The 26,700-nt window shown below is 57.6% G+C and overlaps 11 protein-coding genes across 11 annotated transcripts; 6 read left to right on the forward strand and 5 right to left on the reverse strand.

Annotated features, from left to right (window-relative positions):
• Positions 1-5,698, reverse strand: MYCTH_2307099 (uncharacterized protein). The gene has a single exon (XM_003664308.1). The coding sequence runs from the start codon at positions 3,172-3,174 to the stop codon at positions 139-141; it is 3,036 nt and encodes a 1,011-aa protein (XP_003664356.1). The 5' UTR covers positions 3,175-5,698; the 3' UTR covers positions 1-138.
• Positions 5,699-6,569: 871 nt separating this feature from the next.
• MYCTH_2307101 (uncharacterized protein) lies at positions 6,570-7,756 on the reverse strand. The gene is made up of 2 exons (XM_003664309.1): positions 7,729-7,756; positions 6,570-7,635 (listed from the first exon to the last, which is right to left on the reverse strand). The coding sequence occupies exon 2, from the start codon at positions 7,575-7,577 to the stop codon at positions 6,927-6,929; it is 651 nt and encodes a 216-aa protein (XP_003664357.1). The 5' UTR covers positions 7,578-7,635; positions 7,729-7,756; the 3' UTR covers positions 6,570-6,926.
• A 280-nt stretch (positions 7,757-8,036) lies between these two features.
• Positions 8,037-9,407, forward strand: MYCTH_2307102 (uncharacterized protein). Its single transcript, XM_003664310.1, has one exon. It carries the CDS (start codon positions 8,122-8,124, stop codon positions 9,292-9,294), a length of 1,173 nt encoding a protein of 390 aa, XP_003664358.1. The 5' UTR covers positions 8,037-8,121; the 3' UTR covers positions 9,295-9,407.
• Positions 9,408-10,134: 727 nt separating this feature from the next.
• On the forward strand, positions 10,135-11,427 carry MYCTH_2315634 (uncharacterized protein). Its single transcript, XM_003664311.1, has 3 exons — positions 10,135-10,299; positions 10,488-10,685; positions 10,770-11,427. The coding sequence occupies exons 1-3, from the start codon at positions 10,248-10,250 to the stop codon at positions 10,847-10,849; spliced, it is 330 nt and encodes a 109-aa protein (XP_003664359.1). The 5' UTR covers positions 10,135-10,247; the 3' UTR covers positions 10,850-11,427.
• Positions 11,428-12,148: 721 nt separating this feature from the next.
• MYCTH_2307107 (uncharacterized protein) lies at positions 12,149-14,326 on the forward strand. Its single transcript, XM_003664312.1, has 2 exons — positions 12,149-13,274; positions 13,346-14,326. Exons 1-2 carry the CDS (start codon positions 12,252-12,254, stop codon positions 14,180-14,182), a joined length of 1,860 nt encoding a protein of 619 aa, XP_003664360.1. The 5' UTR covers positions 12,149-12,251; the 3' UTR covers positions 14,183-14,326.
• Positions 14,327-14,988: 662 nt separating this feature from the next.
• On the reverse strand, positions 14,989-16,555 carry MYCTH_2081599 (uncharacterized protein). Its single transcript, XM_003664313.1, has 2 exons — positions 16,020-16,555; positions 14,989-15,913 (listed from the first exon to the last, which is right to left on the reverse strand). The coding sequence occupies exons 1-2, from the start codon at positions 16,353-16,355 to the stop codon at positions 15,299-15,301; spliced, it is 951 nt and encodes a 316-aa protein (XP_003664361.1). The 5' UTR covers positions 16,356-16,555; the 3' UTR covers positions 14,989-15,298.
• Positions 16,556-16,793: 238 nt separating this feature from the next.
• MYCTH_2307110 (uncharacterized protein) lies at positions 16,794-17,826 on the forward strand. The gene is made up of 2 exons (XM_003664314.1): positions 16,794-16,986; positions 17,103-17,826. Exons 1-2 carry the CDS (start codon positions 16,984-16,986, stop codon positions 17,520-17,522), a joined length of 423 nt encoding a protein of 140 aa, XP_003664362.1. The 5' UTR covers positions 16,794-16,983; the 3' UTR covers positions 17,523-17,826.
• Positions 17,827-18,621: 795 nt separating this feature from the next.
• Positions 18,622-18,981, reverse strand: MYCTH_2036106 (uncharacterized protein; the record flags this gene model as incomplete). The annotated part of the gene is made up of 1 exon (XM_003664315.1): positions 18,622-18,981. A coding segment is annotated over one exon (360 nt), but the record flags the coding sequence as incomplete, so codon positions are not given.
• A 2,852-nt stretch (positions 18,982-21,833) lies between these two features.
• On the reverse strand, positions 21,834-24,088 carry MYCTH_2119403 (uncharacterized protein; the record flags this gene model as incomplete). The annotated part of the gene is made up of 4 exons (XM_003664316.1): positions 21,834-22,623; positions 22,719-23,276; positions 23,334-23,979; positions 24,052-24,088. The coding sequence occupies 4 exons, from the start codon at positions 24,086-24,088 to the stop codon at positions 21,834-21,836; spliced, it is 2,031 nt and encodes a 676-aa protein (XP_003664364.1).
• Positions 24,089-24,194: 106 nt separating this feature from the next.
• MYCTH_2315637 (uncharacterized protein) lies at positions 24,195-24,970 on the forward strand. The gene is made up of 4 exons (XM_003664317.1): positions 24,195-24,357; positions 24,463-24,494; positions 24,650-24,714; positions 24,778-24,970. The coding sequence occupies exons 1-4, from the start codon at positions 24,266-24,268 to the stop codon at positions 24,847-24,849; spliced, it is 261 nt and encodes an 86-aa protein (XP_003664365.1). The 5' UTR covers positions 24,195-24,265; the 3' UTR covers positions 24,850-24,970.
• A 377-nt stretch (positions 24,971-25,347) lies between these two features.
• On the forward strand, positions 25,348-26,696 carry MYCTH_2307114 (uncharacterized protein). The gene is made up of 2 exons (XM_003664318.1): positions 25,348-26,154; positions 26,321-26,696. Exons 1-2 carry the CDS (start codon positions 25,448-25,450, stop codon positions 26,601-26,603), a joined length of 990 nt encoding a protein of 329 aa, XP_003664366.1. The 5' UTR covers positions 25,348-25,447; the 3' UTR covers positions 26,604-26,696.
• Positions 26,697-26,700: the final 4 nt, after the last annotated feature.

Genomic DNA, 26,700 nt, shown 5'->3' on the forward strand with positions numbered 1-26,700 from the left:
GACGAAAAGGTGCTCTCTTGTCCATATCGAGTAGAAAGTAAACAAACAACAACCCCCCGAATCTAAGCCCGACCTGCGCTGTGATGAGAGTGCAGACGAAACTTGAAAAAAAGATACCCGTTTACGTATATGTACACGCTACTCTTTCGCTTTATCTCCCACATCAGACCCAAACCACGCCTCTCCCACCCTTCTCATCCACTGCTCCCCCGTCATGTCCAGATCCGCTGGTACAAAGTTGGCAACCCGCCTCTGAATTTGCAGTAGGATTTGGGACGCTCTCACGGCGTCGTCGTCCGCAGCCTCCTCCTGCGTTTCGTCATCCCCGCCCTCATCCCCCCCATCGTCATCCTCCTCGTCCTCCTCGCCACCCTGATCATCATGGCCATGCCCATCCTCCCCGTCATCATGGCCATGCCCATCATCATCATCATCATCAGAATCATCATCATTCTTGTCATCGTCATTACCATCCCCCTCATCGCTCTCATCATCATTATCGCTCTTCTCCGCCAACTCCATATCAAACACCGCCTCCTCCGCCACCCCCTGCTGTGCAATCATCTTCTCCAACTCCTCGTACCTGGCATACCGCGGCGGCGTCCACCGGTACGCCGGCCCAGGAACGTCACCGCCACGGCTGCGGTCATCTGCATCCCCATCCGCCCTCGCAGACGGCAGCGGTAGCGGCAGCGGCATCCGTGCCACCGGCCCCACCCGGAGAAGGTCCATCATTGAGGTCCTACCCATGACGACGTCGCTGATACTCGTGTTGGACAGGCGCACAGGCACGTCGGGCGTAGGGGAAGAAGGCTTCTGTTGCTGCTCCCGTTGTTCTTGCTCTTGTCGTTGCCGCCGCAGCATCCTCCTTCGTTGTTTTGTGGTACGCGGCTGCGTGGGGGCCGGCTTTCCGTCCCCCAAAGGGAGTGGTGATGACAGCGGCGGCGGCGGGGGGGATGGTGATCCAGGTGGTGCATGTGTCTCTGTGAATTCATCCTTGGCGCCAGTCGGGTGCTTAGGACTTCCCAGGGGAGTGAGGATGGATGGGTTCGCGCGGCCGAGGGTGGAGGTGGAAGAGCATTCCGACGGGTTCGGTGATAACGGGGTAGGAGAGTGTGGCATAGATGGATCGCCCGTCAAAACGGTTGTGGCGGAGGGGCTGGGCCTAGCAGTCTCTGCGGGAGTCCTGTGCTTGGGCTGGCGCTTTTCTTTCTTACTGCCCTTTTTTCCGCGCGGCTTTTTTACGCTTCTATAACCAGGGGCTGCGATCCCCCGAGTTGTCTCGCTCTCGGTCTCCTGCTGTGCTATTCCATGTTCCTGAGCTGGAGCAGTCCTGAAGCTGTCACCTTCATCATGGCTTGCCATTTCCTGGGATTTCTCACCCACTAACTCCCCAGGCCCCAGAGGAGATGCCTGTTCTTTTGCTTCCGTATCCTTGGCGGCCTGTCGCATCCACGCAGGCTCCCGAGCTGCCGCTCTTTTCGAACTTTCGCCCTCCCCCTCATGCCCAGACTCCCAGTCACGCTCCCAGTCACTCTCCTCCTTGGGAGACCCTGCGTTGGCCGTCGAGGCAACACGCTCAACGAGCGGTTCTAGCGCGTGAAAGGGATTCACAGGCTCTGGCTGTTTCCCTTTCGCCTTTCCGGTCGATACACTGGCTTGCTCTGATGACTGGACCCTTCTCCAGGTTTTCCGATCTACGCGTTTCCCCTTTTCCTTTGCTGTTAGAGCTGGAAAATCTTCTTCTTGGCCACTTGGAGGTTGATGAGCCTGTACTCGACGCCACGGCGTTGCGCTCTTCTTTTGACCAGACATTGACACTGATCCCGATCCACTCTGCGCTTTTGCTGGAGTTCTGGACTTTGTCGAGCTTCCCCGAACAATCTGGCTCCACAGCATCTTTTTCGGGGCGGTATCCGAAGCTGCTTCTGCAGTGATGGTTTCGGTCGGCGCTGCGATTGACTTTGGAGATTTGGCCGGCTTTTGTTTTGTCTTCACCAACGCTTTTGGTTTCGCGGGTTGAGGTTGGGGCACGAAGGCGTAGTGCTCCCGAGCGGTCTCCTTTGGCTTCTCCGGCTTCCCGGCCGCCTCTGATCGAGGGCGGCTTTGTGTCTGATAACCCGGCAGGTTTCTCTCCTTCCACTCGGAGAACCCAATCTCAGGGTCGTCATCGCCGGATAGTTCGGCCCAATCAAAGCTGGATTTGGATCTCTTAGAACGCTCCGGGGCCGATGCGTTCTGCTCTTGCCTTGATCCTTCGGTCCCGTTGGCTGAATCCTGCTGCTTCTCAGGCTTTGCGTCTAGTTCCGTTTCCGTAAGCGGCTGGGATTCCGCATGCCGTTCAGCCTCTGCATCCTGTTCATGCACAGGAACCTGCTCCTCTTCCAGGGCCCGTGGTGATTTCATATACCGCTCCGGTTCCGTGGGTTGTACCGGCTCCGTGGAGGCAATCTCGGGATCTGTTCGCTTCCGCGGCTTCGGCTGATGCACCGGCTCTGCGGCCTGTAACTGGCCCGCGGGAGCCTCTTCCCGCACGCAATTCTCCGCTTCCGCGCACTCCGACTCCGAGCGCTGGCTTTCACGCAACTTCGCCGCCACCCACTCGTCAAAGCGCGTATCACCGCCCTGTTCTAACGTCTTTCCCTTAAAATACCCCTCATCATGTCGAGCCTCATCGAGTTTGGCTAGCTGTGCCGATGATGACGCTGACTCTGGAACCTCCTGCCGTGAATTGTCCGCCTCTCGCAACCTCCCCGACTCGTCCCCCGACGAATCAACCAGATGACGTTCATCTGACCATACCTTGGCCTGTTTCAAATCCTGCGTCCCTGGAGTCTTAATCTTGTGCATGCTGGAGCCGTCCTCCGACTCCGACACGAAGATTGATGCATCGTCGGGCACGGTCTGCCACGGACTCGTCTCTGCATCGACATCGGTCACCGAGTCGCCAGATTGGGATTGCGAAGGTCCTTGTGGAATTCTCTCCGAGCCATGGGAAGTCTCTTGCGCTGCATCATGTATGTCTGCACCTGAGCTGCGCTTCTCAGTCTGCGAAGTCGAGCTTAGATCAGGGGTATTCTCCGGTGCCTCCTTTGACGGTTTCTCTGGCAGTGCGGTCGATACCCTCCGCTTCCGTCTTCTCGCGAAATTATTCCGCCACGTAGTCGGCGACATTGGAGGAAAAAACCGCGGTTTGAAGAAGGTCGGCGGGGGGTCCCGCGGTGCCCAGGGAGCTCGTTCTTGCGGGATGATGTTCTCACAGTCCTCGGAAAAACGCCTCGCTGCGTCCGGTTGTGCAGATTGTTGGTACCTCTGGGGGCTGAGATGCTGAGCTACTTGAGAGTCCACCCAAACAGTATTGGCATCTTCGCTCTGAATAGCTGGTATCGACTCGAATTCCTCGCAGTCTCCTGGAAGCTGTCCAGCTTGCGAATATGCCAAAGACTGTTGTGTTGGTATCTCCAAGTGCGAAGCGGCTGGTTGAATAGGTTCACTCTCGCTTGCTTGCAAGCCATCACTGTGGTCATCACTTGACATCCCTTCTAACCTTGGTATGACAACAGACAAGTTTCGCCTTGGTCGGGGTGCCCGAAGAGATGCTGCGCTTGATCTATGGGGCAAAGATGCAGAGGAGTCCCAAAACGTCGCTCGGCTATGTTCTAATGTCCGCGCGCCCGATTCGAAAGCCGAACCGTGTGAAGAACTAGCAGGCGCTTGTGTAGGCGGAAGAAGGATTGACACAGACCGCTGCCTCTCGGTAAGTATTCGCATTCTCGCTTGTCCTGGGTGAGCAGGATGAGGCGATCCACTGTAGGGTTCGGTGCCTGCCATGGCATCAGCCGGTGGTGAGAGAGCTGCATCGGCGACGGGTTCAGCCAGAAGCGAGCTTGGCGGACCATTGCAACGACACGAGCTGGCCGGAGAGATGCTTCTCGCCTTTATATCTAACTCATTTGTCGGCGCCGGTGCCGGTTGCGTAGGAAACGTTGCACGCGGTGGTCCTGATGGGAACGACACCGTCGGTTTCCGTAGAGTCGTCGCATCGGTTCCGTGGAAAGTAGATTGACTCCCTGACGCCTCCCTCAGAGCCTCTGCCGCTCTTCGATCCTTTCGCTTCTGGAAAGCGGATCGATAGCGCTGTGCCCTCGAGGTCTCTGCAGGAGGTGGTGATGTCTGGGTCGCCGCATCAGCTCGATAAGTTTCCGAGCCTAAGGGAGGCTCTCGATGCTGACGTCTGTCATCATGTTCTGTAGCCCGAACCCGGCCCCGCTTCGAAGATAGGGAAGACGATATCTTCTCAGGCGCTGAAATTTGAGCGGCGGTCAGTTGTGAAAACGATGACCTGTTCAATGGCTTAACTCTACGCGAAGAGGCGGCGGTATTGACACCATGACTCTGTCGAGAGTCTAGGCCGTGAAAGCGCGTTTCCAGTGGCAGATCGGCTGGCTTCGATGACCTTTTTCTGCTCTGAGAGTGCGGTTCGGGAGGCTCCGGCGCTCGCGAATGAGCAAGACTTCTCTGCCTGTTGTGCTGCCTTGATGAGCCTCGTGGTACAGGATCAAGGCCAATTGAGAGATTGCTGGGAATGCAACGCTTGGTTTTTCGATCTGTTACCGGCTGTAATATCTCCCCGTAGGTCATGGATGGCTCACGTAAGGGGCGTGCGGTGTCAGCGTCCGAGGGCGAGGTCGACGATCCTCGTCGACGGCCGATAGATCGGCCATTCTTCCGTGACACCGAACTCGCCATGGATGGTCGGGCATCACCAGGGTACCGAGAGGGGCGTACGGACCTGCTCTCAACGATAGCCGATGTTGGCCTTACCGCCTGCCCTAGAATTTGCCCGTCTGTCATGGACGGCTGGCGAAAGGGCCGTGCGATGTCAGAGTCCGACGGCGAGGCCGATGACCTTTGTCGGCGACGGGAAGGCCGGTGCCGGCCACTGTTCCGTGGCGCCGGACTCGCCATGGATGGTCGGGCATCACTAGTGTGTGGAGACGGGCTTTCTGAGCTGCTCTCAAGGATAACTGACGTTGGCCTTACAGCCTGTCCTAGTATCTGCCCGTCCGTCATGGATGGCTGACGAAAGGGGCGTGCGATGTCATCCACACCGGTAGCTGATATTGGCCTAACAGCTTGTCCTAGAATCTGCCCGTCTGTCATGGATGGCTGGCGAAAGGGGCGTGCAATGTCGTCCTCCTGAGATGATGTAGATGGCACGGGTGACGCGGATTCGGGAGTGGATCGGTCGCTGTCGTCTGCTCTGGTACGATCGGGTCCCCCAGTGATTGCTGGGCTGGATATTCTATGCGTCGGGTGTGAAGCAGAGCCGAGACGTGAAGGAGGCGATGCTGGTCGCCTCGGCCGCGTATTGCGTGGGCGTCCTTCCCTCCTGGTAATCGATGCGTGGGTATGGCGGCGTAGCCCGTGGGCTGGGTACATCACAGGGTTAGGTCGGGAGCGTCGAGGCGACGATCCGTGATTGGGAGCACGTCCACTGAAGTGCATGCCTTCCCGAGCATCACGCCGCCCATTCTAGGTAACGGGCGACCGCCGAGAACGCTGGATGGGGCTGCGCAGGATAGCTCGCACACGTCCGACCCACTCAATGAGCCGTAGGTCGCCCACTGAGTTTTCCTGGACGGAGAGGTGGGAGGCCACGAGGAGCTCGACGATCTCGGTGCGCGTGGCGGTCCCGAGGTTGACCCTCCTCCAAGTGTCTTCAAAGTAGGCAAGCGGCAGCGTTGGCCCATTGCAACGCCTTGCTCTAGCCCACGGCAGTTCCGCGCGCGTCGTTCCATCCGATTCGCACAACAACACAGCGCCGCCCAAGTCCTCCCATACGCGAAGCCCAGCAGAAGTGATGAGCAGTGTAAGCTCCACCGGCGTCAGTTGTGACAGGCTAGCCGGCTCCCAGTCGTCTTCCGGATCGGGGGCGGGATCAGGGTACGGCCACGAGGCCGGATGGACCGGGATAGATGGACGGTACGGGTTCGGGGACGAAATAGAACGGCCACCACCTTGAGGGTATGTCGACTCGATGTCTGGGTCCTCCGACGCATCAGAGGTGTAGGCTTCTGAAGAATGTTGATTTTCATCGTCGTTGGGCGGGGAATCCATGGCCGTCTGTCCTGCAACGTCCCCGAGACTTGGCGATGGAGGAGGTGTACGTGTGATAATAGTCCGGATATGACGTGGGATGGGGTCCACATCGAACCTAGGGGAAATACTCGCTAATGAATACCAATCATGGATTCCAAAGTGTTGAGTGGTGGGTGTGCGTAATGGGGTACAAGGAGAACGTCCCGGTGAGGCGGGCAAGTCATCGTCGGAAGAGAAGTCAGCAACTACTGGTTGAGCTTGGGTGACTGGGCTCCCGACGGCTCCTAACTGTGGCCATGTATGTCTTTCCGATGCCTCGAGGGGCTCAGAGCCTTCCAATAGCGAACGGACCATCGCGGTTACCGTCAGGAACCAGCGCTCTTCGGACAGGGCAGGCTGCGCCCTCGGATTGTGCCGTGCGTTGCAACCGCTGCAATGACTGTGTGGGAAAGAGCGGGGGCAGGGCAAAATGGCAGATGTCTGCGGTTGCAGACTTCAAGCTGTCAACATGAGAGAATCCGGTAGCTGGGAAGGAGCGCAGTGTCCGTCTTGCAGCCGCAGCCACAGACTCCAGGCCCCGGGCGGGAGTTGAAGAGGCTGTCGCAGCCAGTAGTGTTCAGGAGGGAATGGTTGCACCTCTTGTGCTCGGATGCCCCAATCGCATGTGATACTGTCAAATCTTGAAGCGATTTCCGTCATGTTCAGACTCGGTGACATCGGAGATTGCGCATTTCCTTCCAACTCCCTCGCCAAATATACATGCTCTTCCGACTAGCATGCAGAAGCGGACACGACACTGCTGGTGCATATTTTGGAGGGAACCATCATTTCCACACACTTGCGCTCTCTGCCCCTAACTTCTTCCATTCCTGATAGGTTGCGTCGAGGCTCTTGTAAAGATCCTTTACCCTGACAATTTCGTCGCCAAGACGCTTCCGCTCGGCCGCGTCTGTGACACCCTCGAGAAGATCGGCCAGGCTTTTAGCAGCAAAGAACTTGTTCTTCCGGTTGTAGAGAGGCCTGGCAGCCAGAGTCGCTGGGGTGTCCGAAGGGGCCGGCACACGGAAGACTTGTTCGAGGATGTCGATGTCGTAGGGGATGGAGAATAGATCCCGGCTGTCCTCGTAGGTGAAGAGATAGTAGAACTCAGTGAATCCTGCCCACGCAATCCCACTCAGGCACAGAGAGCACGGCTCGTGGGTCGAGAAAAATAGGCAGTCCTTGGTGGCCGGACGGCCCTCGGGCGAGGAAGCGAAGAACTCCTGGATGCAGTTGATCTCGCCATGGAGAAGCGGAGATACACGCTCATTGTTGGTTGCAACCGTGACCGGGCTGAGATCTGACCGAGTAAGGATGGCAGCACCAAACACTTTACTGCCAGAAGAGACGCCAGCGCGGGTTAACGGCACGATCCGATCCTCGGTGATGCGGAGGAAGGTGGAAAGTAGTGTGTTTGCTGAGTATGTGTCAGACATGGTGCAGACGAATGTCGGCACGGGCGGGCTGCTGCTTCGGATCAGAAAAAAATAATTCCTGCACCACGAAAAGCTGATCCTCAAGGAAGGAGAGCGATGGCAATTAGTGTAATCTGTAGGCAGGTCATGTTCTCGGCGGCGTGCGCTCAACTTCTTGCCCGGCGCTCGGCAGCGGCCGGGAACCAACCAAGCGGTTTCGGCGAGGCCCGCATCTTGGTTCCTTCTCTCAAACGACTAACGTATCTTGGTGGAGAAGAGGCCATCCTTATCTAATCGGCACACTAGACGATGAGTAATGATGGTATGCCCATCCTGACTCTAATGTGAATTGAGGACGTTGGTGCTGTTGTTGTTGGTGTTCTTGTTTGCTGTTGTTGAAGTAGAGGCAAGAACGAGAGAGGCCGTGTTGGGGATAAGGGAACGATGATAACCCTAACCCCTGCACCCCGATTCCTGCCCCAAACCCAAAATTTCCAATCTCGTTGCCCTCGGTCGAAAACGAACCCGAGGGCTCAGCTATGAGCAACTCGGCCTATTTTCCAACATGCACTACATAAGATTCTGCCGGCCCCCCGAGGTCCAGGCCGGCAGGTCGCATGCTACCGTCAAGATTGTGCTGACAATCACCACCGACTTGAGCGACTCGTTCCTCTCGCCTCGCACTCCCATCCAATTGGCCGTCATCGGCGCCTACACGGAGCGCCGAGATGGAAAGGACCAACTTGTACCGGTCAACTTGACTCAAGGCAGTCCGCCGACATGGCGAGCCGGCATGAGAGTCCTCAAGCTGGACCTGCCTTTGCCACCGCAGCCGATCGAGACCATCCAGATCCGGCCGCTGAGTCGCCAGCTGACAGCGATGGGCACGGACGACGTCCTCCCCGGCAACCGGGGCTTGATCATGGCGGTCTATGCGGACATGCCCCGGCCAGGGGATGGGCGTGCGCCCTCCGTATGTTTCCGGAGCCTGCGGTTGTCTACCGGCGATGTTGCCGCTGGCCAGACACTGCAGATCGAGGAAGAACTCGGCGAGAGCATCGCACGCCACATCTGGGATTCCGGCATCGTCGTGGTGTCTCTTCTTGCGGACCTCTGCTTATGTAACACGGACGAAGCTGGCACCAAGCCGTTACCGATGCTTCGCAACATCCTGCAGGGTCCGGACCGGCCATTGAACATTCTCGAGCTTGGCTGCGGTGTTGGGGTCATGGGCATCGGTCTAGCACGAACCATGTCGCTGAGACGGGCAGGACAGCGACCCCACATTCTTATGACAGACCTTCCGGAGGCGGAGCAGAAAGCACGGGCGAACATAGCCCGCCAGGCAGATCATTTGGGTGACGCTTCGGCCAGTCTCGATTTTGAGCCCCTCGACTGGGAAGATGGGGCAAATGGCACATTTGGCGAGAAAGCCTCGTCTCGCCCAGTCGATCTTGCCGTTCTTTGTGACTGCACCTACAACACCGACACTCTGCCGCCCCTAGTCAAGACGTTGTCAGCTCTCCATCGTCACTCCGAATTGTTCTCGGCCCCAGAAGGACCCGTCGAGACCAAGGTTTTAGTCGCAACAAAACCCAGGCACACATCCGAGAGGGCCTTCTTCGATTTGATGTCTGATGACGGATGGGTCATTCGGGAACAGACTGTTCTACCCCTGCCTTTACTCGACGCTGAGGGGCAAACGGTGGAGATGTATTTGTTCGGAAAAGAAAAATGAGGGCCGGTGCTTGCCCCAGATGCTATATGTGCCGATGCTGGCATGATGATTCGACAGTAGCGACGAGAATCATGTACCCGGTGTGACCTCTCTTTAGATTTGGCTCTCTGACGGGGGCGCGGCTCGCAAGAATCGGGCGCCACTGACACCGAGGCACTGCTTTCACAGCCTTTGTATATCGCAGATTTCCAACTTCGGCAACGGCACAAACAGTCGAACCCTGCCATGATACCCCCCTGGCAACTCGCCAACAGCACGCAGCCGCAGTACGGGATTGGAATGAACTGGTTTTTATCGCGTTATATGGGCGAATGTGGGTATAGTCCAAAGGAAGGCGCAATTGGGTGCCTCCTGCTTGCCAGATTTGTTGGTAAACCAAGATCAAGAGAAGTTGTCGCAACACGGCAGGTGCGGCCAATGGCAGTTGAGTGGAAAGCAGAAACAGGATCGAGGGTCCGAAAGACGTGGGAGCAAAGTCAGTCGGCACATGACATATAGTCCGCCTATCGAAAAACGTACGTCAGGTACCCAAGGTAACTTAGCAAGGCAAGTACGATGAGACACTGGCGACAAAGGACAAAGGTGATGTGAAATACGTCGCCTGTCATTGGCTGCAGGTTTACGCCTAACCAATCAGAGAATCGACAATGACCCAATTTGGCTGTGCCAGGACCCACAGTTTCAGCTTGCAGCCTCGCCGCCAACAGGTGACACCAAGTCAACATAAAGGTGTATATAAGTCACTGTGCATCGCTCTTAGTTTGTGTGATGCTCTTGACTTCTGACATCCTCAACGTTCGTCTTTGCTTTTCTCAGAGATTTCCGCTGCAATCAACTTCCGTCGATCTCGTTCTCTCATTTGTGCCTGGTATTCGATAAGACTTGCCGTCTCAGGTTACCTCGCCTCTTACATTTCACCTTCCCAACAAGGCAATCAAAACACCATCTTAGCAATGGCGTCCAAGCCGTCTACCTGCTGCGGCAAGAGCGCCGAGTGCGTTTGCGGTGAGTTTATTCCCATGACGACTCCAACCATCCGTCCTCCCTCCTCTTCGTTCGATACCTCAACTCCGTCGCTGCCGGCGGAAAGAGCGGTGTTCTCCATACCTCGTATAACCATCAATATCATCAACCGGCAACGGGCTCCTCGTTTTGAACATAAACTAATTTTCTGTTTCTTCTTCATTCAACAGCCCAGCAAGCCACCTGCTCCTGTGGCGAGCAGCCTGCTCTCCACTGCAACTGCGAGAAGGCCAGCACCGAGAACTCTGTCGAGGGTGCCCGCTGCTCGTGCCGCGCCCGTCCCACCGGCCAGTGCAACTGCGCGCGCGCCGAAACCGAGAACCAGAAGCCCAGTAGCAACGCCTGCGATTGTGGGCTCCGTGCCTCTGGTGAGTCTACCCTTCCCGTCGGCCCCCTCACTCTTTCCCTAAACTTTTGGGCCGAAGTAATGTAACTAACGTGGGTATGGACAGACTCTTGCACGTGCTCGAAGGCTGCGGATGGTGGTTATAACCCGTCTGAGCACGAGACGGATTTCACCACCAAGAAATAAATCTCTGGATCTTCTTGGGGCAGGCACAGACATCGTCGGTCTGCGCCCGACGGTACGGCGTCGGTGTTACGGAGTTACAGGGCATTTCAGGGTTTGTGGCAGCGACTAGACGGAGAGGTTGCGGGAGGGGCTAGTGTGCGTTTAACAATCGGGAAAATGGCGGGAAACAGGCACACAATGATGTTCGATCACGACACCGATGATTTCAATGCAGGAACCGGCTTCGATACTTCGTCCAGGCCCAATTGTTCTGATGGTGGCTTCGCCGATTCTACGCCCCAGAGGACGACACATACGGCGATCTTTCCCGGCTGCGTTCCGAAATCTTTCTGCATCGATGTGACTCCTGAGCGCGAAGAGGAGGCCGAGTGTTAGTATCTCCGCCTGCTCTACAGCTCCCTAGGGAAGCCATGGCGTATCGCCGGTCGCGTCAAACGTCGAGGCAAGAGGGCACAAAGAATCAGCCAAATATCGGGTTGCATGCACATTTGATGAAAGCGACCAGCGATAGACTTGTAGCGACTTTCAGAGTAAAAGCTTAATGGAAGGGGGTAATCCCAAGCCAACTTGGAAAACTGAAGTCCATGAATGTCTTGCGGAAGATCAGCTGATCGGTCGACTTGGACGACCAAAAGGTCAGATGGCGCAGGGCTGTGTTGGTGCATTCCAGCTGGCACCACGACGCGTTGGGCTTGATCTTTCGTTCAATGGCGCGACAGCACCTTCAGAGTGGGTCGTCTTGTAGAGGTCTCGCCAAGGGTGATCGCCAGCAAAAAGCAAGGGGAGCTAGGGAGCTAAAGCCACCGCCCAAAGATTTCTCTCCGAGTTACGGAATGACGAAGGGTACCCGGACGAAGGGTACCCGGGTACCTGCGCCGCACGCAGACTAAATGAGCTCATCGAAGAACTGACCAACAATCTGGGTCAAACGTGGCTAGATATCACAGATATATAGTAATATACTCCAAGCAATTGAGGAACCAGGACGGGCATTAGAGATGCAACAATTTTTATTGTCTATTTTCCGAGCCTGTTCAGGTACAATTGACTTCGCAACGAAATTGAACAACAATCGCCGGATGCGGGTTATTGTGGGCCCCCGCGTTACCTTATTGAGAGGTGCTCTGCTGATGCCCCGGAACCAAAACAAAAAAATCGGGTTGGAGCCCGAAAAGGTCGCGCCTTTGCAAAGATAAAATTCCTCGACTTCTTTGTCCTACACACTAACTCTTTCACTCACTCTCTCAATTCCCGTCAACAACTGTTCTCGCGACCAAGGTTGCTACTTTGTGCACTCGATCACTTGGTCTTCCCTTCGGCACGAGTTAATATTACCATCGCGCAAGTTTTCTGAGCTCCTTTCCTGATCAACTCCATCACGCGCATCACACCATCCCCAGCGATGCCTCCCAAAAGAGCGCCGGCGGCGGCGGCGGGCGAGTCTGCCCCGGCCGCGAAGAAGACCAAAGCGGCTGCTGGTGCGGCGAAGATAGCCGTCGTCTCGGAGAGGCCCAAGAAGGCTGCGCCGGCCGCCAGTAAGGCCGCTGTGACCAAGAAATCGACAACCGCTGCGAGCAGCGCGGCGCCCCCAAAGAAAGCTACTGCTAAAGCTCCCGCCCCTAAGAAAACGACTGCTAAGGCCACTGCTTCGAAAAAGGCCGCGCCCAAAGCGGCCGCTGCTCCGAAGAAGGCTGTCGCGTCGTCGCGCAAGAAGACTGCCAAGGCCGTCGAAGAATCAGACAAGGAGAATGAGGTCGCGGAGCCTCAAGTCAATGGCGTCAAGCGTAAGCGGGAAGAGGAAGAAGATAAGGAAGCCGGCGAGCACGCCGCTGGCGATGCTGGAGTTAGCGACCAGCGGGGCACCAAGCGCGCGAAGAAGGGTGAGGACGAGGCCGCGCCGGCCAAGAAGAAGGTCGCGGCCCCCAAGGCGGCACCGAAGCGCGCTGTGCGCGAACTTAAGGAAATCAACAAGCCGCCGACTCAGGTCATGGATATCTTCGTGTTTGGTGAAGGTACCGCCGGCGAGCTTGGCCTTGGCAGTGTCCGCGTCGACGGGAAGAAGCCTATCGACGTGAAGCGCCCGCGTCTGAATCCCAACCTCAAGGGCGTCGTGCAGGTCGCCTGCGGCGGCATGCACGTTGCCGCTCTGACCATAGACAACAAGATCCTGACATGGGGCGTCAACGATCAAGGCGCTCTCGGTCGCGACACGACCTGGGAGGGCGGTCTGAGAGACGTCGATGATGAGGACGAAGATTCGGAGGATGGCGACGATACCGGGATGAACCCGAAGGAAAGCACACCCGGAGAGATTGACACGTCTAACATCCCCCATGACGTCAAGTGGGTGCAGGTTGTCGCCAGCGACAGCGCCACCTTTGCCTTGACCACGACCGGCCAGGTCTATGGGTGGGGCACGTTTAGAGTGAGTCGGCTTCCAAGCGCGCTTCCGAGACGATGCGCAGGATTCCTGCAGTGCTAACAACTGGTCTGCAGAGCAACGAAGGCGTTCTCGGCTTCAGCCGGAATGTCCTCATCCAGCGCACTCCCACCCTTGTCCCCGAGCTTTCCAGGATCAAGCAGCTCGCCGCTGGCCTGAACCACGTCCTTGCCCTCGACGACAAGAACAAGGTCTACGCCTGGGGCGCCGGCCAGCAAGCCCAGCTCGCCCGACGGCTCCTCGAACGCGACGACTCGGCCGCCCTCTACCCCACCGGCATCGGCTCGCTCCCCGGCCGCGCCAAGGTCGCAAAGCTCGCCTGCGGCTCGTACCACTCGTTCGTCATCGACACCAAGGGTCGCGTCATCGGCTGGGGCCTCAACAACTATGCCGAGCTCGGCGTCGAGGACGAGGCCGGCCAGGACGGAGGCTTTGTGATGCGGCCGCAGCTCATCAAGGCGCTCGAGCCGTACGAGATCACATGCATCGCCGGCGGCGAGCACCACTCGCTGGCGTGCAGCAAGAACGGCGAGCTGCTCACGTGGGGCCGCATCGACGGGCATCAGGTCGGCCAGCCGTCCGGGTCCTTCTCCGAGGACAACACGATCTGGGACGAGCGCAACAAGCCGCGCATCCTAGTCGTGCCCACCGTCGTGCCGGACATCAAGGACGTCGTCCACGTGGCCGCGGGCACCGACCACTCCTTCGCTATCACCGCGGACGGGAAGGTGTACTCGTGGGGTTTCTCGGCCAACTATCAAACGGGCCAGGGCACGACCGACGACATCGAGTCCCCGACCCTCATCGAAAACAGCGCCATCCGCGATAGGAAGATTGTTTTCGCTGGTGCTGGTGGCCAGTACGGCATCGTCGGAGCGCTGCCGGAGAACTGAACACTGTTGTGGAATTGAGCAAGTCCTTTCCACGGGGGAGAAGGGTGACTGTTACCCTTGGCTACCTCCCAAAAGCGCAGACGGATTGGATGTTCATGTTTGCTTGTTGGGAACAATTGCATAGAGAGAGAGAGGGAGGGAGGGAGGGAGGAAGGGAGAGGGAAGCCCGCATGCATACGCGGGGATCTCCCGTTTGCCTGACGCCTGAGTCGGGGGCGGTCCATTGACACGGATGGATTTTGGTGGGTTGTGAGGTGGCTGAAAATAAAGCCGGCTGCTCATCGTCGCCGCATATATCGGCGCATGGGGTCTGCCTTAGGGGCCTGGGCTGATAATGGAGCCTTGTGTTATTGTTTTCTATCTGGTTTTTGCTAACTTGCTGCTTTCTTGAGTTGGTTGACCTTCTTGGGAGCTAATTGGTTCTTCATCTCGGGGTCTCGGACGGGCGCGCATTTATATAGCATCTCTTTCTTGTTTCCCCCTGCCTGTACCACTATTATAGTTGCCCGTCCGTCTTTGCGGTTGCGGTTGCGGTTGGGTTGCATGAGATGGCTGCTTTGCTAGGCGCAAGGAAAGGCATGGGTCAGTGTTTCGAGATGAAAAATGGAAACCCAGTTGACCTCGATTGTGCTTCAGAGTTTCTGCTGCTTGCCTTGGTCTCATGGCAATCGCTGATCAAGAAGGTTGAGGACGGCGGAGAGGCCCTCCGAACATCTATCTCCTGGCGAGACTTTGTTCAGGTGGGCCAGCATCTCCTGTATTGTGAGCTTGCACTCTCCTGTCTGATCCGTGCTTTGGCCGGTCGTCTTCATTATCCCGTCCTGTATCATTGTTGTCCCTAATGTATTTCGAAGGTAGGACTGACCTACAAAACGTAGCCGGAACGTTCATTATCTTGACGTCTTTTTCTTTTCCCCTCTATCATTATATCATCCCAGGAGACAACCCTGTCGCTCATTGATCCTGCGCGAAAGCGCAAAGGTACATACATGCACTGATACACACGCCTAACAACCGACGGCCTTCCCCCCTTCCCCTTCCCCTTCCCGGCCACCGACAGCCAAACCCCTGATGATCGAACCATCTTCTTTTCTTCGTCACTTCCTCTCCTCCGCATCAAACCGCCCCCGAACCACCAGCGACCTTGGCAAACGACCCGCTTCCCCGGCTGCTAAACACGGCGATGATACCGAACCCGACGTAGAAGAGCGCCAGCGGATAGGCCACAAGGGCGCGCATGCCGCGCATGCCGCCGACGGCGCAGAAGATGCCGCTCGCGCTCCAGGTACACCACATGATGGCGGCGCTGGAGAGCGTGATGCCCGCGGGCTTGTCCATGGGCAGGAAGATGCCCACCAGGCTGGTGGCGACCAGAGGCAGGAGGCAGTAGCCCAGGACGGAGGCGGAGCGGGCAAAGGTCAGGTTGCTCCCCGTCGCGGCGGGCTGGGCGGCGCCGCCCATGGCGGTTACCGGTTCGGCGCCCGGGTAAGCTGCGGCGGCGGCGGGGTCGTGCGCCTGTTGGCTCTGGGCGGAGGGGGCCATGAGGGAGAGGATTCCGTGGAGGAGGACGGAGCCGAAGACGGCGAGGCCGTAGATGTAACCAAAGTGGACGCGCCCGGAGAGCAGGAGGAAGGTGCCGTAGAGGAGGAAGAAGAAGAGCGGGCCGGCGAGGTCGCTGTCGTCCATGAGGTGCTGGTCGATGCGGCTAAAAGGGTTGAGGACGGCGAGGGTCTGTGGGGGGAGAGAGAGAGAGGGGATGCCGGGTCAGTAAAAGAGCCAGAAAGAAAGAAAGAGAGGGCTGCGGGAAGAACGAGAGAGAGAGAGAGGAGGACGGTACCTTGGCACCAATGTGTCCCACGTTCACACCGAGCTCTTCTAGCAACGGTGGCTCGCCAGGGTAGCCCTCTGTTGAGAAAGCGGCTAGCCAGCCGGTTCGAAGACCGCCCTGCTCGCCCATGCGACCGGACACGTCCGAGGCATCGCCGAACCCCGAAGCGAAAGAGGCGGAAGCACCGTAGGCGCCCGCAGAGGGCCCGCCATAGCCGTAGGATGCTTGTGATGGAGTCGCATGGCCCGAGACTGGTTGTGCGTAGTTTGATGAATAGAACTGAAGGTTCTGGGCACCGGTCGGAGCGTAGCCCTGGTTCGGCGGTGCGCCGTAGTATTGTGACATTGTGAGGGCGCGCGAGGCAGAGAGGTTGGTTGTCCAGGATCAGCCCGTAACTTCTTCGGTTCGATTTGTGGTGTATTTGCCAGATATTTTGGTTGTTTTCGTCAGAGGTGAATATGAAGTTCTATTCACCTCTAGGGGAGTGGGTGTGGCCGACGGAGGTGACACAGTCGTCGTTCGTAGGTTTAAACGTTGCGATCTTGCTACAACTGACGACGCATTGTCAGAAGCTACTTCGTACAACTTAACTCTACGCTACTGTGGAAGCTCCCTTCAACCCCTTGTTTCGACAAGTGGCAGCTGAAGGCTTGGCTGTCACTCGGAAGAACAGCTGGCAAACAAGCCGGACCCGCCTCGAGGTACGGATTACAGTACGAAAGTACCTCGAGCCGCCCGAAGAAACCCCGGCAATGCGGCGGCGCAGGGATTCATTGGACCGATAATTTTTTGAGCTACTAGTAAAGAGGCGAGTCGGAATAACCCCGTCATGCCATTTGCCGTTCAAACAAGTTCCGCAGGCTTCGAGAAACAACATCACAACGGCCGGACGCTCCGAGGCCTTATTTTGCGCATATCCTTTTCATTGAGAAGAAGGCTAGCACCGCGGCCGACTCTTGCCACTCTGCACACAATGGTATGTGCATCCTCGCGTCTGAATCCAAAAACCGCATCGTCATGGGCGACTGGGCGACGGGCCAGCGATCAAACCACGCAAAGCGATCATGTTAGACTAACTCCCATTTCCCGCAGGCACACCGCCTGATAACCCAAGTTGTTTTTATCGGCACGCGCGTGATCGGCCGCGCCTTCGCCGAAGCCTACAAGCAAGCGGCGGCATCGAGCCAGTACCAACGCGCGCAGGCCAAGGCAGGCAACGGCCTGTCAGGGCGCGCCAGCGTCAGCACCGGCATGACGCTCGACGAGGCCTGCAAGATTCTCAACGTGAAGCCACCACAGAACGGCAAGGCGGACATGGACGAGGTCATGGAGCGGTTCAAGCGCCTGTTCGACAACAACGACCCCAAGAAAGGCGGGTCCTTCTACCTGCAGAGCAAAATCCTCCGAGCACGAGAGCGCATCGAGGCCGAGGTGAAGCCAATGATGGAGAAGGCCGAGCAGGAGGCGGAAATAAAGGAAGGGTGGAATCCCAAGATCTACAAGGACAGGTAACCGTGGCGCACCTTTTGCCACCATGTCGCGGCGTGGGGAGCGGAAGCGCGTCGTCGCCTCTTCACTTTGTCCCCTCGACTGGGAACCTTTAAAGCTCGGCTAAAGAGGCGGACACGACAAAAGAGTGATACACGGAAGTGCAACCGCACGAGGCGAGATCGGTTGACGAAGAGCGACGGATGACAATTGCTCGGCGGCACACGTAAGGGGGAAGGGCTCTGGACAGCATCAACTACAACCCCGTGTACACAAATCTTCACTCGACTTTGGGAAGGCCTGGCGTTACGTGGTTGGGGATATTCGGATGGCGGGGATGTTTGAATGCATTGGATTAGAACGCCAGACGTCGCCGCTGTACGCCATTTCATTTAATGTTTGTACTATATACCGGCGGCGACCCCTAGGCGACGGGTGGTTCAACGTTTAGGGTGCATCTAGACAGATAGGGGAAAGAGGAGTTGAGGCTCATCCAACGGCGGCGACGTTGCCATGTAACAGCCATCCAAGTGAAGACGGGGCCGGTTTCCAACACTGCTATAGTTGGACTGGGGCGTCATTCCTTCGCCTTGGGGTCGCAACAACCCACCACTGCTTTCAGCCAGGCCACATGTCCCAGCACTCGCCGCCGTACCTCTATGCTTTTAAAGAAACTGGTTTAATATTTTCGAGCTTGTCGACTTCTCTGTGGGGAAATCATTCTCCTCGACCTAGCCGCATATCGGACGATGGCAATCTCTCCTGGTCCATCCCAAGGGGGGCACTGGAGCTGTAGCAATTGAAGCCACCGGTTCGACTCGGTCTCAAACGAGGATGCCACATGCTCTGCGAAAAGGACGTAGAGAGTCTCGATTTTGGGGCCTCCGCACATTCCGTTGGAATCTTCCCCTTTCTGTTTGCGGAGCCATTCTTTTTGACATCTATACACTGGAATATGATGCGCACCACAACTCCAACCCCCCAGAGCCTCTGCAGCCCGTCACCCGTCCCATTTATTGGGGTGGCGAGACCGGTGAATCATCAGGTTTCCCTGCTCTTGCCAGTCCCTCACGGCTCCATCGTCTCTTCCTCGGGAACCACCATCGTCCCCGGGGTCGCGAGTTTTTGCGTCGGCTCTTGTGAGCTCGCCCAGCCTCGATACCGGATTCCGCCGCGTCGGGCTGTTGGGATCGTTCATCCCCAGGACCAGGCTCTCCTGGCTGTCTCCCCAGCCTCCGGCGTAGCCCGAGCCTGCGCTGGAACGGCGGCTGTCTAAACTGTGGCGTACCGCGGCTCTCGCAGCGCCCTGATTCCCCCTCTTCTCACCGTCGCCGTACCCGATTAACAGCTCGTAGTATACCTCAAGCCCGACCGAGCTCCTCCGTTTCCAAGTTGTTCCGTCCCTGCCACTGAACTCCTCCCCCAGCAACTGCGTCCTGTCCTCCCAATCCATCCGCCCCCGGCTCCTCGTCGTCGCGCTGCTCGGCCTCATGCCTTTCACAAAACTCCTCAGGCTCAGCATGGTGGGCGCGCGGGGTGTGGCCCTGACGGGCGGCGGCGGCGAGACGTGCGGGACCTGCACGGCACCTACGCGCACCGCACTTCCCCCCTTGGCCCACTCACCGGCCGGCGGCGTTCCGGGCAGCAGTGACGAGCCCGGGTCCCTCAGCCACGGCTGCTGCTCGTAACAGCGGACGACGCTCGTCAGGCTCACGCCCCGCTCGTCCCCCCGGACGCCCCCGCGCTTGGGGAGGAGCCTGCCGAGCGGCGCTTTGTCCCCCCATCTGCGCGGCCACCCGCGCGCCAGCAGGGGCCTCAGCGTGGGCGCGCTGGCGCAGACGACGGCGACGTCGAGCTCCAGCACGGTGACGACGAAGAAGGCCGGCGACTCCGCCGGCGGAGATCCGCCGCTGCCGCCGGCGGCCACCAGCCGCAGCGAGACGGCCAGCCTCGCCATGCCCGCGGCGACGACGAACACGCCCAGGCTCAGCACCCCGCCCAGCACGGCCTTGTTGCGCCGCGGGAGGACCCGGAGCCGGACGACGCAAGGCAGGATCAGCGCGATCAGCCAGACGTCTGTCGCGGCGTGCAGCGCCGCCGACGTGATCAGGAGCGTCTTGAACGGGACCGAGGCGCCCGAGGCGGCACAGCGGTCCTGCACGGAGGAAAGATCCCGGTGGCATTGCATAATGGTGAGGGCGAGGAGAGGGATGATGTAGAGAACTACTGCCAGGGCTGTGAGGCGGGTCAGGGTGCGCTCGGCTGGCGAAGCTTTTCTCGGCCCCTCCGAAGAGGAAGAGAAGATGCGGTAGTAGAGGGAGAGGGTGGAGAGCTTGATGACGAGGTGGGTGAACTGATAGAGTATCAGGGCAATGTAGGCGCCCGTTGACAAGGAGGTGACTATAGCGCTGGTGCTGTTGTTGTTCTTGTCCCTGTTCAGATAGTTGAGATGGGATCCGGAGAGAGCGGTAATGATGCTGTATACAATGCAGACGGCGGTGGATATGGCCCAGGCCAGGAGGATGAGCGTGTCATCAAGAAACCACTTGCGCAGGATAGCGATGCGCGAGTAGGCCCGGGCGATGATGAAAAGAGTGCACAGAATGTGCGGGACGAGGATGCAAGCGAGGGCACCAGGAACCGTCTGGGGAGTGGTGTTTGTTAGCGCTATGTCCCGGCCAGTACGACTGAAGGTGTGTTTATTCACCATGTCTCCGCTCTTGAGGTCCTCTGCGGGCCTGGCATTGCCCGTCACCGCCAGGTAGGTGAGGCTGAAGTTGGTGTAACCCGGCTCTGTGATGACTTGGGCGGACATGTTAATGACAGGAATCAGACGAGACCTGGAGTTCGTGAGGCCACAACGCAATCGCCCCGAGGTCGTGCACATGCCACCATCTCATAAGGTCGCGTGTCTATTTGGCTGGAGAGTGCATCTGCAGTTGATTTTGCACCTGTCCCTGCTGCTCGCTCTATGGCTCGCCTTATACCGTGTCCTGGCGAATTGTTTAAATGGATAGCCTCCAGCTGAAGGTGATTCTGGATCATCAACTTGCATCTTCTAGACTCTCTCCAATTTCAGAACAGTAGACTGCCGCTGCCAAGTTCATGGCAGATCGATGTATGGTAAACTTGCCTCGATCGGGCCCATTCCATTTCCCGCCAGGGCACGAATCAGCTTTGACACAACATTGCAGGTCTTTGACTACACCATGCCCTGCAACGCTTCGAGACACGGAGCGAACGGTGCTTCTTACAGCAGCAGATCGGATAATAATTGGCCAGCCGGGAGCGGAAGCCGGAAGATTTTGCAGAGGGCAACACTGCGGTAGAAGCCCGGAGGGGGCGGGGGTGGGGGGCCGAGGGCCGAAACTGTACCCAAGCGAGACAAATACGCAGGTCAATGCCGGGGTGGGATGGCTGGTTTCATTCCGGAGCGCGGGGCCGGGAATGGGCGGGGAAGATATTCTCTCGGAATGCTGCTAGTTTCAGGGCCAGACTTAACAAAGGAGGCGGGGCAGCCACTTTGCCAGTGCTGAGCTCGCCCTGTCCAAGGGCGAGAGGAAGCGTTGGAGAAACGCTGGTGGAACCAGCTCGGGAAGACACCATAGTCGATGAATGCAACGAGCATCTGCCCTCGAGAACCCAGACTGGGAAAGATGATAGACTTGAGGACCCCTCTCGAAGCTCGCCCAAGCATGCCCGGGTGTCGGACGTCGCCACACGGGCGCAGCTATCGTTTACCGAGTTCACGCCTTCGACGTTACTGTGGGAAAGAGTGCGCACCCTCGATGTTCTCATTGCCGGTCGGTAAATGGGTCGCGTGAAGCTTGGGTACAACCCCATTGGCCGGAAGCAAGATATGTCGTCCTTGTGAAGGCCAAGTGGAACATTGGCCATTCGGCAGGCCATGTTCATCGCAGCCACGTGCCCGGCTAAGGTCCGCGAACTCACCATCATCGAGAAAGAACCTGTTGCTCGGTACGCATAGTTCGGTGTGAGGGCCCGCTGCGCTCGGAGAGTGAACATGGCGCGGGTCCATGATCTGCTGCAGCATAACAGTCTCATGCAACCACTCAACGGCCCATTTGTGGGGAAGAAGGTCAGAGCTCCTTGGCTTTTTCTTTTCCCTCCTCGCTCGCATTTGGTCTCACCCAGCCACTGCAACTGCAAGGCAATAGCCAAGGTCTGACTCCCTCGCCATGGTTGGATGGCGACGCAACAGGGCTGCAATCTGCAGTCCCTTTCGGGCCGCCGGCGCACGGCTCACGGTTCTGTAGGCGACGGCCATGCCCGAGAACACCAGCCCAGAGGAGGGCCCAGAAACACAGGAGCCTCTCAAATCTTCCTCTTGACGAGGCCCTTCCAAAAATCGAAGCTATTCTCGTCGCTCTGTAGCGCCCACACCTTGCCCGTCGACCGCAAAGCGCCGTTGATGCCATTGTCGGCCACCTCCTCGGCCATCAGCATGCCCCAGTCTCTGGTGATGCCGACTACACGCGCCTTGACCCCACCCTCAGCCTCAAGCGTGACAATCTGGTTAGTATGCAACCAGTGCTGGTAGTATTTGCCCTCAAGGTCCCGCGAGAAGCCGTTGCGGCAGAACTCGGTATAGAGGGTTTCGAGGCGGGTTAGGATCCGGGCTAGGAGCCTCTCGATTCGGAAGGACCCGAGTTTCTTGCCGCCCTCTAGCAGGGGCAGCACCGCATCGAGACTGGTGGTCGGCCGGGCATTGTTGGTGTTGATGCCGATTCCGAGGACAACTTGGAAACTTCCCGACGAGTAGGCGCAGTTGGCGAGGATGCCGGCAACCTTGACGTATGAGACTTCGTTTGGTTTCGAAGGGTCTCGGACGTAGACATCGTTGGGCCATTTGATCTTGATAGGGAACTCCGAGTAACCGTCATCGTACGACTTTACCGCCTCGACAATGGAAAGAGCGGCGAGGTACTGGATGAAGACAATGGGTCGGGTTGCTGCGTAGTGAGCCGGATGGTTGATCACGGTGGACATGATCAAGGAGCCGGGAGGCGCTACCCAGACGTTAGCACCTCGGCCACGGCCTGCTATCTGAGTCGTTGCGGCAAAGGTGAACCCAGTAGGTAACTTTGAAAGAAGATTATGGTTCCTGAGGTCGAGTTTAGAATCACATCTGCTCTCCGAAGTTGTGGAGTGACTCACTTTTCAAGCAATGTGTTGGTGCTCGTGACTACCTCGCCATACATCAACACATTGCCCCAGCTCTCCGCCTCCTCCGCCTCCTCCTTCTCTCGGAATTGCCGAAGGCTTGAATAGAAGATTGAGTGGTTGAAGTAGGGGGTTTCCTTGGGTTCTGGCCAGGCGTCCTCGTGGGACACAATCCGTTTGGGGACGTGGCTGTAATCGGCGGTTGGATCTGGGGAGGTTCTGCCCGTCTTTTTCTTTGACTCAACGACATCGCTCAATAAGGCTTCGCTCAGAGATGCTAGAGACCACCTCGAATCCGGCTTTTCGAGGTGAAACAGGTCATTGCCACCTTTGATATACTCCTCGCCGTTCTCTTTGGTGATGATGTCTTCAAACGAACACAGTATCTCGCTGACGTCGGAATGGTGGAGCGCAGAGAGGTGAATCTTGGATAGACTCGGCACGGGCGATGCTCCCTGGCTGACTTCCAAGCCGAGTTTTGTAAGACAAGCCCTCAGGAAGATGGTTCTAGCATCTTCATCTGTTTTTAGTGCCTCGATGAGCTGATCATACCCTGGGACATCGACTTGGCGGCTAAGGTTAACAGCATCGAACCTATGTAGATTGTCAGATGAGTTATTGTCGCGGTAAACTCAGTGAAGAACTACTCACTCGGGGTGAGGACCTGTGAGGAGCGCTGCTCCTTCGCCGACTTTGCAGTACACTATCGCGGCTTTGGTCGCGCCGGATTCAACCGCAATATCATCCGTGTACTCAGCAAGCACTTGCACATTGCCCGACTCCACCGCGAGCTTGTCCGCGTTCACAAACACCCCTCCGCCGTTGTAGTAGCATCGGAATTCACTGGGGAGCGACGCCGAGTCAGGAAAGGCGTCCTTTAAAACGGAGATCGTGGTCGCCCTTGCACCCCGCTCACTGTGATACTCAAACCCCGGAAACGCGCCACCCCGGCATGTCCCGGGGTAGAAGGCCAGCTCTCGGCTTCCAGTAACCTCTAGCTCCAGGTTTCCGACCTCAAACTCGCAGCGGCGACATGCGTAGTAACCACCAGCGCAAAAGCCGAGGTAGGCGCCACCACGGCGGACAAACTGGGCGATACTGCGGTTGCCGGCGCCGTTCAGAACACGGCAGTAGCCGAGATCAGCGCCGCCAGGGAAGACAAGGAGAGCGCACGTCGGGGCCCAAGGCTCTCTCAGCAAAGCAGACTCGGTGATGGGGTTCACGGCATAGTTGGGACCGAGCAAGCGGCGGAGAGAGTAGATGCAGTGCCGGACTGACTCAATGGTCGATCCGGTGCCTGAAGCAGGTCAGCGGTGTGTAAAGGCAAGCAGCAACACACCGAAGAGTGAATTTCCGAGGCAAGACTGACCTGTGTACACCAAAACATTGAGCTTTTGCGATGCCATTCCGGTTTCCTGATTCGGTAGTCGGTTGTTGAGTCAGAGCTCCCGACTGCGCCGAAAAAAAAAAACGGACGAGATTTGTGTTGAATTGCAAGTTCCGATTCGGCAAGCGGACCCGTGCGAACAAACAACGTCTGACGGCCTTCTCTCCACGAGTTGTATCGTTCCTATCTCCGCGCAATGGGATCTTCTAATACAAAGGAAGACACACCGCCAAAGGCAGAGCAGGAAGCGCCTGATGCACTGGAAGAAGATGACGAGCCAGATGAGTGGTGAGTTCGGCGTTGCTCCCTCGGCGAAGTTTGAGCCGCTTGTTGCCGCACCGACCCCTCCTCGAGCACAAGAGCTGGTTCTCACTCAACACGACAATGCTGCAGGGACAAGCGAATCTTTAGCACAGGCTGCGCCGGTACGTCTCAATTGAAGATCAAAGTCTTTAATGGCTCCCGGATCGTCAAGGGCCCATCCGATCGCTCAGATGCGGCTTGGGACAAAAGCCCCGAGCGGTGCCGCTCACCTCGACGCAGCGCCCCACAACTGCTGACGAATTGATGCGCATGGCAGATGAGAATGCGAGATTGACCGACTGCTACCACGATAAGAAAGATTGGAGAGCCTGCAAGGACGAGGTATGTGACAAATTTCGGATCCTGGAGGAATACGGATGAAAGCTGATGAAGCGGTGCTCAAAGATGGAGAGGTTCAGGGAGTGTTGGAAAGCGCAGGGAAATGACAAACGGACCAGCACCGTAGACTCTACGTGACGCCAATCCCCCTTTACCTTGGTTTGTACAGTATGTATGTATTATCATCATTATTATGTACTTGTACGAGCATCGAGCAAAATGCGCAAAGGGGCTCTACCAATAATTATTTGAACACCGAGTTGAAGGCTTTCAACTAAAGGTAACCGCTGCGTTTGTGTTGCTGTAGCGTGATGCCATCCACTGTGGCCGCCAAATGCCAAGTCCTCTTTTGCAGTTTTTAGGCCTGCACACCCCCTTCAAATGAGGCTCGAGCCAGAAATCAAGAGAGTTCAACACACAAATTCAACACCTAATATTAGCCCACCCCCTACATATATATAACACGTATATAGATAGCTATATACTTTAAAATCCATAGATATTAAAGTATATAGCTATCTATACATGCATGTTACACGCGCGTAGGGTGTAGGCTGATATCAGGTGTTAAATGTATGTACGCAATTTGGGGGGCAGCAGCACCCCTGCTCCCTGGAGCGGCCGCCAAGACCCGACGTCCAAGCTCCACAGCTGCAACCTTGACGACCAGACCGTTCGTCCCAGAGCTTTCAACGCGCGCTCATCAACGCCGTAAAATCCAAACCGTCCAGACAAGATGAGGTCGCGCGCCTGGCTGCAAGCGCTCCGCCCAATGCGGATAGCCTCCCCAGGCGTACTACCAATACAGTACCTTCGAACCCCTACCAGGCGGTCGCCCATCCTCAAGCAGATAATAGCCCGTTCCGCCTCGTCGTCGTCCTACACAGCGAAAGCGAGGACCGCATCATCATCAACACCCGCCTCCCGCGCCCGCGCTGCCTCCGCCTCCAAACCTTCCACGCCTAGCACTCCGGCCACCCCCGCCCCCGCCCCCGCCAATCCCGTGCTCGATCCTCAAGCCGCGATCCTCCCGGCTGCCACCGTCGCCGACGTCGACCCGCAGCTGGCCGCGGACATCCCCACCCCCGAAGCCAGCAGCAGCAGCACCTCCGCCGCGTCCCCGGCCTTCGCCGCCGCGCTCAGCGGCAACGCCAGCGGCAGCAGCAGCGGCAACAATGGCGCGGCGATCGACTGGTCCTCCTCCTTCCACGGCCTCTCGACGACACCCTTCAGCCCCGAGACGGCGGCCGTGCTGATGCAGCCGCTGGACCCGCTCGACATCGAGATCAAGCCCGACGGCATCATCTATCTCCCCGAGATCAAGTACCGCCGGATCCTGAACAAGGCTTTTGGCCCCGGCGGGTGGGGCCTCGCCCCGCGCGGGGAGCTGGTGGTGGGCGAGAAGGTGGTGACGCGCGAGTACGCACTCGTGGTCCACGGACGGTACGTTTCTTCTCTCTCTCTCTCTCTCTCTCTCACACACATTCTCTATCCCTTCCGGGCGACCACCCTCGAATATAAAAGAGAACGAATGACCCGATCTGACGTTCTTGTGTGTGCCTCTGGTTCCCCCGGAGGGGGGGAGTGTTTGGGGCACGAAATAAAACAGATTCATCGCCCAAGCTCGCGGCGAGTGCCAGTACTTTTCCGAGGAGACGATCCCGACGGCCGGCGAGGGGTGCAAGTCGAACGCGCTGCTGCGGTGCTGTAAGGACCTGGGCATCGCCTCGGAGCTGTGGGACCCGCGCTTCATCCGCGAGTTCAAGAAGACGCACTGCCACGAGATCTGGGTCGAACACGTCGTCAGCAAGAAGCGCCGCCAGATCTGGACGCGCAAGGACGGCGAGCCGGCGTACCCTTACCAAGCGGTCAAGGCTGGGAGCAGGATGTGATTGAAAGACAGAAAAAATGGGGGGGATACATCGGCACAGCTGTGCATGACAAACGTACCCGATTGACTGTATAGAGAGGAAGGGAAGGAGGGGGGGG

The sequence above is a fragment of the Thermothelomyces thermophilus genome, chromosome 4 (assembly GCF_000226095.1).
Source record: "Thermothelomyces thermophilus ATCC 42464 chromosome 4, complete sequence".
In the NCBI taxonomy this organism is placed as follows: Eukaryota; Fungi; Ascomycota; class Sordariomycetes; order Sordariales; family Chaetomiaceae; genus Thermothelomyces; species Thermothelomyces thermophilus.

Excerpts from the sequence above, each read along its gene's own strand:
- MYCTH_2307099 (XM_003664308.1), bottom strand. The coding sequence starts at position 3,174 with ATGTCGCCGACTACGTGGCGGAATAATTTCGCGAGAAGACGGAAGCGG.
- MYCTH_2307101 (XM_003664309.1), bottom strand. The coding sequence starts at position 7,577 with ATGTCTGACACATACTCAGCAAACACACTACTTTCCACCTTCCTCCGC.
- MYCTH_2307102 (XM_003664310.1), top strand. The coding sequence starts at position 8,122 with ATGCACTACATAAGATTCTGCCGGCCCCCCGAGGTCCAGGCCGGCAGG.
- MYCTH_2315634 (XM_003664311.1), top strand. The coding sequence starts at position 10,248 with ATGGCGTCCAAGCCGTCTACCTGCTGCGGCAAGAGCGCCGAGTGCGTT. Across the intron at positions 10,300-10,487 it reads GAGCGCCGAGTGCGTTTGCG|CCCAGCAAGCCACCTGCTCC; the intron begins GTGAGTTTATTC and ends TTCATTCAACAG. Across the intron at positions 10,686-10,769 it reads TTGTGGGCTCCGTGCCTCTG|ACTCTTGCACGTGCTCGAAG; the intron begins GTGAGTCTACCC and ends GGGTATGGACAG.
- MYCTH_2307107 (XM_003664312.1), top strand. The coding sequence starts at position 12,252 with ATGCCTCCCAAAAGAGCGCCGGCGGCGGCGGCGGGCGAGTCTGCCCCG. Across the intron at positions 13,275-13,345 it reads ATGGGTGGGGCACGTTTAGA|AGCAACGAAGGCGTTCTCGG; the intron begins GTGAGTCGGCTT and ends ACTGGTCTGCAG.
- MYCTH_2081599 (XM_003664313.1), bottom strand. The coding sequence starts at position 16,355 with ATGTCACAATACTACGGCGCACCGCCGAACCAGGGCTACGCTCCGACC. Across the intron at positions 15,914-16,019 it reads TGGGACACATTGGTGCCAAG|ACCCTCGCCGTCCTCAACCC; the intron begins GTACCGTCCTCC and ends CTCCCCCCACAG.
- MYCTH_2315637 (XM_003664317.1), top strand. The coding sequence starts at position 24,266 with ATGGGATCTTCTAATACAAAGGAAGACACACCGCCAAAGGCAGAGCAG. Across the intron at positions 24,358-24,462 it reads GATGACGAGCCAGATGAGTG|GGACAAGCGAATCTTTAGCA; the intron begins GTGAGTTCGGCG and ends ACAATGCTGCAG. Across the intron at positions 24,495-24,649 it reads CTTTAGCACAGGCTGCGCCG|ATGAGAATGCGAGATTGACC; the intron begins GTACGTCTCAAT and ends TGCGCATGGCAG.
- MYCTH_2307114 (XM_003664318.1), top strand. The coding sequence starts at position 25,448 with ATGAGGTCGCGCGCCTGGCTGCAAGCGCTCCGCCCAATGCGGATAGCC. Across the intron at positions 26,155-26,320 it reads GCACTCGTGGTCCACGGACG|ATTCATCGCCCAAGCTCGCG; the intron begins GTACGTTTCTTC and ends GAAATAAAACAG.